We start from the raw sequence: 15,671 nt of genomic DNA on the forward strand, positions 1-15,671 counted from the left end.
TTTATTTAGAGTTCTAGTCAGCTAAATTTGACTTTGTTTCAATTTACTATACTGTACATCTGTCTTACGCGTGTGATTACTTATGCATTCATGCATAAATGAAAAAAGGTTGGACAATGTACTTCCATAGTTTCCTCCTGTTTTTACCCTAATATAAACGTCAGTATGCATCCTTAAAATTGAAAGAGAACTTTTATTTAGACTACAGAAAACCATGGGTAGATCACCCATTTCCATCTGGATTTCCGTCCCTTCTAAAAGCTCAAAGGTCACTCATGAGTGGCAGAGGCAAGAGACAGGTCAAAGGCCTTTTCCATCATGCTAAGGAGGGCCAGGCAATGGCTGTTAGTGACTCAACGGATAGACCTATAGGCTCCTCCAAAACACCCCATCCCTAGTTCACAATGATATCGAGGTTGCAAACACTACTTGAAACTATTGGGTTTTAGCATTGTCTCGAACTCCGTCCAACAGATTCACAGGTAGGGACGTTAATAGGCTAACACAAACCTGTAGTTGAAGATTTAATGATCATCATCATTCATCATTTCAGCCTTCAAAAGTCCTTTGTAGGATGTAGGCCTTCCCCAGGTTCCTCCACAGACTTCTATCCCAAGCTATTCTGTGCCACTGTTGCTTATGTTGGTCTAAGTCATCTCGCCAGCGGGTTTTTTTTGTCTTCCTCGGTTTCTTCTGTATCCTCGGGGTGTCCAGAAGGTTGTTCGTGATGTCTATCTGATCATGAATGTGCTTAAATAACGCTATATCCGAAATGAAATTTCTTATGGAATCACTGTTTCTCAAGAAATATTACTCCTGGGTTGGTGAAGATTTTGAATAAGATCGTATTAGGATGATCTTTATCGTTTACTAAATGATTCAATTATAATCAATCTTTATTGAACCAGATAACCATGGTTGATCTGACACTATTTGGTAGCTTGAATTGTTTTCATGTATTATGTGTTGATAGTTATGATTCAGTTAACATATTTGAATAGAGATTTCTAGCGTACTTGTCTGCTCTTTTTGCGGTACCAAGAAACATGACAATTTGTTTAAAACTATTGATTTTTATACTACAGAAGTAGCTGATTTATTACCAGCATAGAGACTCTTGTCTTTCGAAATATATGAACAATATTCAAATGGAACGTTGCATAAAAAACTAACTTACATAACTCTACAGTAGGCTATATATATTCTCTTGTAAACAATAATTTGCCTCCCAGGTACGAGAATTATCAACCCAGCCGGGGGAATGACCGACAACAAAACAAAAAGTTAAATTGACAAAAAATATCCCAAGCTTGAAAAGATAGTTCATCGCCCTGGCTGAGAAACGACTGACTAAGACCAAATTAGGAAAAAGGTTATAAAAACTGTTTGCTCTTGAACAATGGCCTGTAAAGTTCGTAAAATCACTAGCCAATTCTATTTCTGAGACGTATATTAATAAAGTCAATTCCTCTGAATAGCTGGAGTTCAATATGGTCTCCTAACGATGGTCAGAGAATCAATCATGATCATCAGCTTATAAGAGACACCTTGCAATGTTTCATGGAATTATCACACCAACGTAACAGTTGTTTAATGAATTACCAAAATGAACAATAAAACAAACAAACACACAATGCCTTATACTATATGCTATGTCATTGCATGCTGGATATTCAATATCAACAATTGGTTAAAAAATAAACAAACAACTTAGCTCCTCGGCCGTTAAGTTTCTACTCTCCTACCTGTTCCAGGGGCAACCTCCAGCTCGTCTCACTCTGTTCTGGCGAAAAAAAGTGACGTCACTAGGAAAATGCCTAAAGTTCACGGAGTGAGACTCTGTACCTGTTCTCCTATTGCATAAGTCGTTCTCACAACATTACCTCGTAGGGAGGATATTGCTTTTTTCTTCTTCTTTTTTTAAACCCGGTGACTTTTCCTATTGGAAAATACTAGGAAGGGGAAAAAAGCGATAATGGTTGCGACAGAGAGTTCAGGCTTCTGTGAAAATTTTTAGGGGTGACTTTCCCATTTGCAAATATCTGCATATATTTACTCATACAGGAAAAACAGTAGCTTCGCTACTACTTATGAATACGATTAAAGAATCTAATACATTATCCACTAAAATAATATAACTTTTCTATATCTTTCCTGATAAGAAAATTCAGATTAGAGAGAAAGGAGTTAATCGGTCTCAATGAAACCTTTATACTTTGCAAATTTCAATTATATTTTACCTTCACACAATCATCAAATAGTAAGTCTATGTATTTAAGGATTCGTGATTTTAAAAGAAATGTATTCGTTGACTTGTATAGGCTACGCCTAGGCCTACGTAAATAGCAACAAGTCAAGGGTATTAAAAAAAAAAAAAAAAAAAAAAAAAAAAAAAAAAAAAAACGAAAAATCTAATGACGAAAAAGACACTTAAAGAGGAATTATATAAACTCATGATTCGAAAGAATTGACGAATAAACAGGATACTCCTTGGGGGATATTTTTATTGGAAACTTTCTCTAAAGGAAAGCACACGATGCAGTCCTGCTGCATTCGGAGACTCACATATGCAAAGACGACTTATTTACTGTTACTGCTGTTATATTTCTTACGGTTATTTCAATAGCTAACCTGATTTTGGTTATCCATAAATAGTAATGAATGCATTCTTATCCCATGATTAACGATGAATTTTGATGGAAAGGAGAGCACGCATATAGTTGAAATTCATTATTGTGCATTATGGACTTAATAAGAATATATATATATATATATATATATATATATATATATATATATATATATATATATACATATATACATATATATAAATATATATATATATATATATATATATATACATATATATAAATATATATATATATATATATATATATATATATATACATATATATATATATATATATATATATATATATATATATATATATATATATATATATATATAAATGTAGCTACATATCATCGTCATCTCCTCCTACGCCTATTGACGCAAAGGGCCTCGGTTAGATTTCGCCAGTCGTCTCTATCTTGATCTTTCAATTCAATACTTCTCCATTCATAATCTCCTACTTCGCGCTTCTTAGTCCTCAGCCATGTAGGCTTGGGGCGTCAAACTCGTCTAGTGCCTTGTGGAGCCCAGCTGAACGTTCAGTGAACTAATCTCTCTTGGGGAGTGCGAAGAGCATGCCCGAACCATCTCCATCTACCCTTCATCATGATCTCATCCACATATGGCACTCGAGTAATTTCTCTTCTAGTTTCATTTCTAATCCCGTCCTGTCATTCAACTCCCAATATCCTTCAGAGAGCTTTGTTTTCAAATCTACTAAATCTATTGGAGACTGTGTCATTGTCATACCATGTTTCATCTTCATAGAGTATGGAGAAATATGAAAAAAAAACTGTAGCTACATATACATAAAAAAAATATCTGCTATGAATAAATCACCCACCACTAGCCGAAGCATATATGCCTTCGAAAATACCAAGCAAGTGAGAAAACAGTTTTAAAAACTTCTGAAAATACAAGCTTTTGATCATTCCAGTGTACTTTGGAAAGACGTTACTAATACATAACAAATAATATAATATTCCTAAGATTCTATTAAATAATTTAACTTTCTTTCTAAATGACTAATTAAAATCTAAGTTCATTCTACATAAATTTTATTATAAAAACTATTTTTTTCATGTTCTTGTTTACCTTTTAGTATTGGCGAAAGCAATACCAGAAGTGTTAAAGAGTTTGGAGGCAATATATAAGAAGTAAAGACTTATCCAAAGATCTACAGATCTTCAGCCACGACTGAACTATTTTCAAGATGGTTAACATTCCTCTGAGAACATCTTTAAAATTATGTTAGGCTAAGATAAGCAACTCTGGTCAACATCACGGAACAAAAAATAGCTTAGTAAATGGAAAATGAACATATTGACATCGAATCTGAAATATCTTAACTTCGGCTCCTTTGATTAGAGTGTTAAAGTATTAACTATTTACATTAATTATCAAAATTAGATATTTTTTAAAGTTAATTCTAGTGAAACAAGTGATTGCATAATTTTTTTAAAGTGTATTTCTTTTGTCTTAGTCTAAGGTTTTAGTTCAGATTTAATTATCATTATCAGTTTCCAATTTTTTTTATTTTCTAGTTTGTATGATTATTTTGTATATTGCCTAACACACCCTAACCAATGGTATACAAACGCCCGTTACGCCCCTCATGTTAAGCAAATATGGCTGAAACGATAGAACTGGACTTCAATTAAACTAAAGATTAATAGATGCGCTACGATATTCAAGGGATAAATTCGAGAGATAAATTGTTGCATTCTTTATCATTTATCTCTCCCCTCTTTAGAATGCCAGATAAATGTTTAGCGTATAAATCTAACGTTGGACATTAATACTGACCTTGAATTGAAACTAGGATATGGTTAACGCATGATAAAGGACTGCAAAGGCATGCATTATTATCATTATTATTATTATTATTATTATTATTATTATTATTATTATTATTATTATTATCACTTGCTAAGCTACAACCCTAGTTTTAAAAGCAGGATGCTATAAGCTCAGGGGCTCCAACAGGGAAAATAGCCCAGTGAGGAAAGGAAATAAGAAAAATAAAATATCTTAATTACAGTAACAATGTTAAAATAAATATTACCTAAATAAACTATAAAAACTATAACAAAACAAGAGTAAGAGAAATAAGATAGAATAGTGTGCCCGAGTGTACCCTCAATCAAGAGAACTCTAACCCAAGACAGTGGAAGACCATGGTACAGAGGCTATGGCACTAACCAAGACTAGAGAACAATGGTTTGATTTAGGAGTGTCCTTCTCCTAGAAGAGGTGCTTACCATAGCTAAAGAGTCTCTTCTACCCTTACCAAGAGGAAAGTGACCACTGAAGAATAATTGTTTGATAATCACAGTGTTGTCAGGTGTATGAGGACTGAGGAGAATCTGTAAAGAATAGGACAGACTATTCGGTGTATGTGTAGGCAAAGGGAAAATTAACCGTAACCAGAGAGAAGGATCCAATGTAGTACTGTCTGGCCAGTCAAAGAACCCCATAACTCTCTAGCGGTAGTATCTCAACGGGTGGCTGGTGCCTTGACCAACCTACTACCTATAAATGGCTGAGTCTATCATTCCAAACAATTGCTAAAGCTTTCTAAAGGAGAGAGAGAGAGAGAGAGAGAGAGAGAGAGAGAGAGAGAGAGAGAGAGAGAGAGAGAGAGAGAGAGAGAGAGAGAGAGAGTCGGGGGTGGGGTGTTAAACTTTCCATCCAGTGACCCACATTTTTATCATGAAGGAAACTAACAGAACATTCTGCTTTCCCTCATCTTCAGTCATCTTTTATTGGGGAAACATTATTACAATCTTGAAGCTGGTGAAGTATGTATGAAATCCTGAAGGTGAAATATATAGATCCTGAAGTAGGTGATTATTTATAATGCAAATAGCATTAGAGATGAGTATGCTACAATAAAAAAAAGAATGCTATTTCGAAAAGAGAAAATTTTGCCTCGCCATGTATTAGGGGAAATAACTTTCTATTATGGAAATTTGATTTATTATAATATTCTAGGATTAATATAAAGAATGATTTCCATTCTCTCTCTCTCTCTCTCTCTCTCTCTCTCTCTCTCTCTCTCTCTCTCTCTCTCTCTCTCTCTCTCTCTCTCTCTCTCTCTCTAGTTAGATTAGGAGACGTAAATTCTTGCACTGAAAAGGTTGAATTTGGGGTCCCACAGGGATCTGTCCTAGGTCCAATTCTGTTTTTAGTCTACGTTAATGATATGATTAAATACATAGAAAACTGCCTGCTAATTCAATATGCTGATGACACCTAGGTTCTTTTGGCTGATCAAATAGAAAATCTAGACGCCTTGATTAAAAGGGCTGAACTAATATTGCTCAAAATTAAGAAATATTTTCTAAGAAAAGGGCTATTATTAAATGCCACCAAAACACAGTGCATGTTTGTGGGTAGCTCACAATATATCAGCAAAATTCCAGATGACATTGTAATAAAATGCGATGGTGATGAAGTAAAGATAAGTCAACATGTGAAAAATCTAGGTCTACACATGGACAGGTACATGACATTCAGTACTCACATTGACTTTTTTTGACTTTGACACTCTCTCTCTCTCTCTCTCACTATGTAATAGCTGATAAGTAGATTAGTCGAGCGCTCATTTCGATTGCACGTCAAGATAAAATCCCCTGATGGTGTTAGGAATTCCAGTATCAGCTTAGACCTTATAAGCTATTCTAGAAATAAGAGTTAACTTGAGCACTTTCCTAGACTGTAATTAAATATATATCCAAAAGCGGTTGTATCTATCGTATTAGAATATATTTTACCCTCTCATTAGATACGTGATGCTAAGAATTTCAATTTCCCTCTACAGGACAATATTTCATTAAAATTAAAAGCCAAAATATTATGTTAGCGCAGGTAAATAAATTGAATATCAGTGGGGAAAGAAATATAACTAAAACAATTTACATACAAGCTAGATTATATATATATATATATATATATATATATATATATATATATATATATATATATTTATATATATATATATATATATATATATATATATATATATATATATATATATATGTTACGTAAAATGTGGATAATTGCCAGATGTGTACATTTTACAATTAATTTTGCCTATTGTGTACAATTTGCAGGCACCAAGCGCTGCAAATTGTACACAATAGGCAAAATTTATTGCAAAATGTTCACATCTGGCAATTATCCACATTTTACGTAACATATATATGTATATACAGTATATGTATATATACACACACACACATATATATATATATTTATATATATACATATATATATACTATGCATTTACACACATATGTATATGTGTATATATACATATATACATACATACATACATACATACATACATACATACAGTATATATATATATATATAGATATATATATATATATATATATATATATATATATATATATATATATATATATATGTAATATATGTCCTGAATTAGTTATAAGGTTTTTCCAGCAAATGGAACTTATGATTGTCCAACTAAATGGCGATTATAAAGCAAAGGAAGCACAGTTCTTTTGATTTTACTATCTGCTAATTTTAGCGAGATATTAACCGCAATCTATAACCACAAAAATTAGTTCCTTTGCAAAAGTATAAACATGAAGTAACGCATAAGTACTCAGAAATGGGTAGAAATAATACATGAAATATATAAAATGTTTTATTTTAATCAATTCATGAAAAGACTTTCTTTTCAAAGTGTTATAAAATGTATGGAAAGGCAAATAAGTAACAGGGAAACTCAAGTGTTAGAGTGCTATAAATTTCTGTAGCCGATCACAGATGCTACTAACGCTTGAGATAGATCTCGATGAAGATAGCAGGTTTGCAGGTGTGATGCTGCAGACAGGTGTCCCAGCAGCACTTGGACTCGGGATTGGAGCAGTAGCCATCGTGCGCACATAACTGAAAAGAAGGATAGATGGCGCTCTTTGTACTACTTGATTCATTATGATAGCAAAAGCATAACATGTAATTTCAGATAACTATTTTTCTAATATATATTTGTTTACAGAGAATATTTAAGGATACTTACGGCAGGTCCTGAGGTGACGCCATCACGAGGACAGAATTGCCTGTGTTCGGGACATTCACCTAGACGATCTGGTGGAAATGGATATTGAGTTATTTAATGAACTTCTTAGTACTAAGCTTTCGATGAAGAAATGTACTAATGCTCCATAACACTTAGAAATATTTCAACTAATTTAAGAATTTGAAATCATTTTACATTTGAATTATTTTGAGATCCTCATGAAATATTTAATATTGGAATGTAATCGAACTTAGCATGGTTTCAGTATCTACAATTTAAACATCAGCACAAAAATACAGTTAATTTTAGCTTCAGATCTTACCTTCAATTGGATGTTGAATTCCAGTGCCATCATTGCAACAGTATTTGCTGTTGGTGATGGGGTTGGTGCACCAGTGGACGCAGTCTCTGGGTGGGGGCGTGATGGGCTGGACGCTTTTGGAGGCGGATATGGCCACCAGGGCAAACAAGATTACCATACGGACCTAAAGTAATTTGAAAAAAAAAGAAAATAGTATTTGAGTGATAGACTGTTTACACATGATTTATGTATGGTGACTTAAATGACGCTAAATTTTTTCTTACGCTGTTTTGCTATACATAAACATTTATAGAAATATGATGTTTGGTTTTGTTTGGTATTAGCAACTGTGCCTTAGATGACCGCGGAGGTAGCAGCAGTAGGGGATTCAGCAGTATGAAGCTTCATCTGTGGTGGAAAATGTGGGAGGTTGGGCTGTGGCACCCTAGCAGTACCAGCTGAACTCGGCTGAGTCCCTGGTTAGGCTGGAGGAACGTAGAGAGTAGAGGTCCCCTTTTTTGTTTGTTCTTTGTTGATGTCGGCTACCCCCCAAAATTGGGGGAAGTGCCTTTGGTATATGGATGGATTAGCAACTGTTGGTTTATCCTACTTATATGAAACTACACATAATGATATATCATGACTAATGCTCGCATCTTTATAAACAAAAACCGCTTACCATTTTTAGTTTCGTTAAGAGGACAGAACAACGCTGCACTGGATAAGAGGATCTGCTCAGGGGAGGGCTGAAGTCTGTTGCTGGATTCTTCTTCGTTCGCTTCTTATATACTGCCTTGCAGTGTTCAACTCGTTAAGCAAAAGCTGACGTTTGTTAGTTTTCCTCGGAAGTTGACGTTAAATATGCTGTGAATTCATGGAATTGCAATCTATGCTGACGCTCACTCCTTCTCCCTCACTCTCCTCACCTTTTCCTATCTTCTCCAACCCAGTTCTTCCTACCCCTCTCCCCCTTTTCTTACATTTTCTCTCCGGGATTGATTGATTTAAAGTTTTCAGGCATCCTGACATCTAAGGTCATTGACGCCGGTAACATTTAATTTATGTATACAAAAATAAAAAATGAAATAAAATAAAAAATAAAAGAGTATTCAATTAAAATCATAAAAGTTGAATGTCATAAAAGTTAAATAGTTTTCAGAAGACCTGCTTCTGAAATAAATCTAAAAATGCCACTTGCATAGGACACATCATTTCCAAGAATCTTGGCAAGGATGAACCTGCCACCCTCACCTCGAGCCTCAAACAAATATCTATTCCTCAAGTTGTTATAATTGGGGCATTCGGTCAACAAATGCCTCACTGTTAGAGGTACTAAACAGTCGTCACAATACGGTTGGTGTTGGCCCTTCAGCAGAAACTCGTGGAGACGTAGGTACTAACAATTACTTTCTTCCATTGTGGCTTGCACTCTGGTGCCATATTGATATCTTTGCTTTCCATATAGTACAGCCCTATGTTCGAAATATTTAAAGTAGGACAGACCCCCTCATATTTTCCTTCCTTTTCTTGGTGATATTTCTTCCAAATATTCTTTATGTTATGTTAATTCATACATTTTCTCTTTCTACAATCTCATTATTTTCAATGTTGATCAAAATGAAAACAGGAACATTAACATGAATATTTCTTGACATAAGAAATTCTCACATTTGCTATTAAAGAAAAAAAAAAAAGTCCTGTGTCATCCTTCAAGGGCGTTTACGGCATCGCCAAAATATCTTGTTATTAACTTGTTTGTCTTTCATGAATAGATATCCATTGATTTTAAGCATAAGCATTGAAGGGTAAGTCAATGAAGTATTTAGTGCTGGCTTGGTGTCCTCCTCGACGTTTATTATCACTTCAGACCAAAGAAAAAAAAAAAAAAAAAGATACCCTTCACATTAAACAATTTCTCATTATAGTAATTCAGAGCTTCACTTTACACAATTCCCTAATAGAATAATGTGCCGATAACGTTCAAACGACATTTCAAATGATTATCATTTCGTATAATTGTCCTATGGAATAACTTTCAAACAATTTTCCATTCGAATAACTGTCTTTCGAATAATTGTTTTCGAATAATTCTTTTCGATTAATTGTTATTGAATAATATTCATGATACGAAGTAAAATACTTTTTTTTGACCTCATCGGAAGTGTTGTTCCTCATGCTAGGGACACCCAAAAAACATCCCTTCAATAGGGTGTAATTTATCATGTAATTAACATTATCTGCTTAATTTTTAATTAAAGACAGATAAAAATATGAAGTTTCAATGGCGTTTCATGTCTCATTCCTAATGAAAGAATGTAGTTTTGCTTAATCGAGCATTAGAGTTTAGTCTAGAAATGAAAGTCTGAATAATAATTCTCATAACCAAACACTGGTTCTTTCTTCCAGAATAACTGGAAAAAAATGGACACTTCTGGAATGGCTGGAGAATCTAGGATGCCGCGTGGTTAACTCAGTTATAACTGATAAGACAACTGCTGTTTGTCTGTTCCCTGTCACTGTTAATTTGGTTACATTTTCTGCTTCCCCTAAAGGATTGTATCTGCCGATGAGCTACTGTAAAATGCAGTAAAAGCGATTGATTGATCGATTTAAAGTTTTCAGGCATCCTGACATCTAAGGTCATTGACGCCGGTAACATTTAATTTATGTACACAAAAATAAAAAATAAAATAAAATAAAAAATAAAAGAGTATTCAATTAAAATCATAAAAGTTGAATGTCATAAAAGTTAAATAGTTTTCAGAAGACCTGCTTCTGAAATAAATCTAAAAATGCCACTTGCATGGTAGGACACATCATTTCCAAGAATCTTGGCAAGGATGAACCTTCCACCCTCACCTCGAGCCTCAAACAAATAGCTATTCCTTAAGTTGTTATAATTGGGGCATTCGGTCAACAAATGCCTTACTGTTACAGGTACTAAACAGTCGTCACAATACGGTTGGTGTTGGCCTAGCGATGAAAAACGAACTGCTTAGAAACAATTGTTGTTAGTCGGAGTCATAATATTATAAATTGATATAGCTTTTTATTTCAAGTTTTCGTTTTAATGATGTATATTTGTATATTTTAATTTTCCTTGTCTCCTTTCCTCACTAGGCTATTTTCTCTGTTGGAGCCCCTGGGCTTATAGCATTCTGCTTATCCAACTAGGGTTATAGCTTAGCAAGTAATAATAATAATAATAATAATAGTAATAATAATAATAATAATAATAATAATAATAATAATATACCTTTTCTGATTTTCCACGGGTACACAAAATTGCCTGTATGAGAGATAATAAGTAAATGATTAAGAAACAAGCAAATAAAGAAATATGCATAAATAAAGTCATAGTTGCATAGCTGTTAAAGACTAAGCTATTACTATTTTTACTAACTGCAGCTTGATATAAAGTCACTAATATCTCGTTAACAAAAACAACATTAATCTACAAACTACAGCATGAAATGAAATTGGATTATCGCACTAATCTTAAGTTCCCTCTTACAAGGTCACAAAGGTTTGAGTGAGTTTCACAAGAGAAAAAGAGAAGGTTGCTTACCAGACTAATCATCATCATCATCATCTCCTCCTACCTCTATTGACGCAAAGGGCCTCGGATAGATTTTAATTCAATACTTCTCCACTCATCATCTCCCATATCACGCTTCATAGTCCTCAGTCATATAGGCCTGGGACTTCCACCTCTTCTAGTGCCTTGTGAAGCCCAGCTGAAAGTTTGGTGAACTAATCTCTCTTGGGGAGTGCGAAGAGCATGCCCAAACTATCTCCATCTACCCCTCACCATGATCTCATCCGCATATGGTACTCGACCCTAGGGGCTAGACGCACCGTCAAAAAGCCCCTGTCCGGTGAGAAGCTCCGGGCAATCTAAAGAAGAAGAAGGTACTCGAGTAATCTCTCTTTTAGTTTCATTTCTAATCTTGTCCTGCCATTTAGCATCTGATCAAAGACACCGTACGAAAGAAGAGGCTTTGTATATCCAGGATCCGCTTAGAGTCTTAGAGGATCTTGTGTAGCCTATAATTATCTAAGCACAAAATCACTCGATGATGCTTCGTTGGCAGACATATTCGCTGTTGCTGGGCAAAGTAGATGGAAGAAACTGTAACTAGAAATTGAATCTGATACCGCTTGTGATTTTGGTCCAAAGTTGTTTCGTCAATATAACGATTATGAGGAAACGTTTTGGATTTCCCTGAAGATCAGATGAAAGAATCAACGTTAAACAAAAGCGAATTGAAATAGAATGAAGAAGTTGCAAGTAAATTTAGATATATATCGTGACACGTCGAGAAAAAAATGAACTTTTAAACCAAAATAGATAGAAAATAAACAAAATAAGGGATATTCCAGAGAAACCTGTCTAATATTTTAGCTCAGTCACTGAGCAGGTTATTATTATACAGTATGATAGACAAGTATGTCATCGATATATTATTTTATTTATTTTGTTTTTTAAGGTTTCAATGATAAATTATAATCTTATCTAATCATCTAAAAAGAGGTGCAGTAAATCATAAGATTTTTCTTTGTCATGGATAAGACAAATGGATTAAATGGAGGTAAGGAACAGTGACAATAAATGCCCTAGAAACTGACCATATCTATAGTCCATTTCTTTTAGCGATGCATATTTGCACCGACTCGCGGCGGTGCCCTTTTAGCTCGGAACAGTTTCCGGATCGCTGATTGGTTAGAATTATCTTGTCCAACCAATCAGCGATCCGGAAACTTTTCCGAGCTAAAAGGGCATCGCTGCGAGTCAGTGCTAATATGCATCGCTAAAAGAAATGGACTATACATATGATCAGCTCCAAAGCCACCTCTTCATCCAAGTTAGGACCAGGGAGGGCCAGGCAATGCCTTCTAATGACTCAGCAGGCAGATATCTCTATAGGCTCCCGATATTTAGCTCACAAGGAGGGTGAGTTTGCAGACATTACAAGAAACTATCTAACCTGAGCGAGTATTGAACCCCAGTCTAACAAATCACCAGACATGGACGTTTCTGTATCGGGCCGAGAGAAGGTTGTGAACTCAAAGGCAGTGTGAAAGCAACTGAGTTAGTTTATTGTAGAACACTCTCCTTTATATACAAAATCTCAAAGCAACAAGAATTTTCATGTTGAGAAATCGACAATGTTACAGAGGAAAAAAGGAGACATGATTTTTCAGGTTCTTTTTAGTGCAAGGGAAGAGCGAAGATACAAGCACAAAATGAACTATGTACGATCGTGTGACACACGGTTGGTACATTTCCAATAGGCTATCACAACTAACGGCAAGATTTAAGCTTCAGCTTCAAAATGAAATCGAAGTTAAACATGATTGTTAGAAAGTGAAAGGTACGTAAGCTGCCTCCATTTCTATTTATCACTGGAATTTTCCTGGGGTTTACAAAAAAAAAAGTCTTGTATCATTTTAAATCTTAAATATAGTTTTATCACGGATAATTTCTATTTAGGTTCTTAATTACCGCAGAGAAGATGGTCTTAGTTCTTATTAATAGATATTCTGTTCAAAGAATATGTAACTATAATGTAAAAAAAAAAAAAAAAAAAAAAAAAAAAAAAAAAAAAAAAACATGGTAAATCTAAGACCTCTTCCATATTAGCCATTCTTTTTTCCCGCCGAAATTTAGGCTTAATATTCCGAAGAACATAGAATTTTTCAAGGATCGTAAATGGATTAATTTGTTTTATGTTTATTTTCATAGAAAAACTAACATTGCTAACAGACACAGAAAGCTAACACAAAGAAAATGCTTAATATTGAGGAACATTTCTTATATCTCCAGGAACTCTAAAGGTTTTTGAATTTACTTTCTAGGGATATTATTTAATACCATTCCAAAGGATCTCAGATCCTATCAGTGCAAGTCGATGAAAGGAATATCTCTTGCTGGTTTGCAGGTGTGATGTTGCAGACAGGTGTCCCAGCAGCATTTGGAGCCTAAGTTGGAGCAGTAGCCATCGTGAGCACATAACTGAAAAGAGGAAGGAAGAGGATGAGGATCTGGGTCCTGAAGACTTTTATAGCGTATTTAGAATAATTGTTTGTACCCTATCTAATAGAATCCTCTTTCAAAGAGAACATTTAAGTAACAATATTTCATCATTGAGGATATCTCAGGATACTTACTGCAGGTCCTGCGGTGACACCATCACGTGGACAGAATGGTCTGTGCTCTGGACAATTGCCTGGATGGACTGAAAGGCGGAGAGAAAGAAAGATTATTCAATGCACTGTTCACTACAGAAATTCTGTTTGCTTTATCTTGAATCAAGGTTTTATAATAATCTCGAATGTTTATTAATTAACTTTGTGTTTATATAGAATCTTAGATCTAAGTCTCACCTTCAACTGGATGCTGAAGTCCAGTGCCATCGTTGCAACAGTATTTGCTGTTGGTGATGGGGTTGGTGCACCAGTGGACGCAGTCTCTGGGTGGGGGCGTGATGGGTCTGTAGACACTTGTGGCGGCAGATATGGCCACCAGGGCAAAGAAGATCACCATACGGACCTGGATTGTATAGGTTGTTAAAAAATCATCGAAAATAAAACTGAATATGACCAAATCACTAGAGCTTGATTGATTGTGGATCTCAAGCATGATGTAATCAAGATTCATGTTATTTTTCTTGATCTTTATATCTTGCTTGAGGGTACACTCGGGCACACACTGTTCTATCTTATATCTTATTTCTCTTCCTCTTGTTTTGTTAAAGTTTTTTATAGTTTATAAAGTGATATTTATTTTAATATTGTTGCTCTTAAAATATTTTATTTTTCCTTGTCCCCTTTCCTCACTGAGCTATTTTCCCTGTTGGAGCCCCTGGGCTTATAGCATCCTGCTTTTCCAACTAGGGTTGTAGCTTAGTAAGTAAGTAATGATAATAATAATAATAATAATAATACTAATAATAATAATAATAATGGTATAAAAACTTAAAAATTGCAATCAAATGCATATTTTCTTATTTTCAAGTAATGTCTAAAATATTGATACATAGAAAAAAAATAATTACCATTATGGAATTAGAACAGAGCTCTTAGAAGAACTTCTTCACTCGATATCTGAGGAGGATCTGCGTCTCTTTCCCAAAGTCTTGCCTTCTTATATACCCTGAGCCTGGCGTAACTTCTACACACATGAAGTCCTTCGTTCGGTTGTGCGTTTTCCTACAATCCTCCTGGATTCGGTTCACGTAATTATAGTCATTGTGGAAGATCAGTTTTCCTACTCTCTCTCTCTCTCTCTCTCTCTCTCTCTCTCTCTCTCTCTCTCTCTCTCTCTCTCTCTCTCTCTCTCTCTCTCTCTCTCTCTCTCTTATATTCAGTCTAGTTTTCATAAAAATTTTTACACATACTGAATATTTTATATGTTATCTATACATATGTATATATAAATATATAGTTTACTTAAATGCATGTATAAATACACATATGTATAAATATATGCATACACACAGACACATGCACACAAACAAACACACACACACACACACACACACACACATATATATATATATATATATATATATATATATATATATATATATATATTACAAGTAGTAGGTTGGCTATGACACCAACCACCCGTGTGATACTCCCCGCTAGAGAGTTATTGGGTCCTTTGACCGGCCAGACAGTAC

At 34.6% G+C, this 15,671-nt stretch overlaps 1 protein-coding gene across 5 annotated transcripts in view; it reads right to left on the reverse strand.

The window, feature by feature from the left end:
- Positions 1-7,353: 7,353 nt before the first annotated feature.
- LOC137630065 (uncharacterized) overlaps positions 7,354-15,671 on the reverse strand; it is a 24,185-nt gene continuing 15,867 nt past the window's right edge. Inside the window, exons 1-4 of one of the 5 annotated variants that reach the window (XM_068361556.1) lie at positions 15,045-15,123; positions 8,008-8,170; positions 7,686-7,753; positions 7,354-7,555 (exon numbers count right to left, since the gene is read on the reverse strand). In XM_068361556.1, coding sequence (XP_068217657.1) covers positions 7,439-7,555; positions 7,686-7,753; positions 8,008-8,170; positions 15,045-15,047 — 351 coding nt within the window. In that variant the 5' untranslated portion in view covers positions 15,048-15,123 and the 3' untranslated portion in view covers positions 7,354-7,438. Of the gene's footprint in view, positions 7,556-7,685; positions 7,754-8,007; positions 8,171-8,665; positions 8,763-13,710; positions 14,003-14,157; positions 14,226-14,373; positions 14,540-15,044; positions 15,124-15,671 lie in introns of those variants that run through there. The other 4 variants (XM_068361554.1, XM_068361553.1, XM_068361555.1 and 1 more) reach the window with 4 other exon arrangements.

The sequence above is a fragment of the Palaemon carinicauda genome, chromosome 38 (assembly GCF_036898095.1).
Source record: "Palaemon carinicauda isolate YSFRI2023 chromosome 38, ASM3689809v2, whole genome shotgun sequence".
NCBI classification, from domain to species: domain Eukaryota; kingdom Metazoa; phylum Arthropoda; class Malacostraca; order Decapoda; family Palaemonidae; genus Palaemon; species Palaemon carinicauda.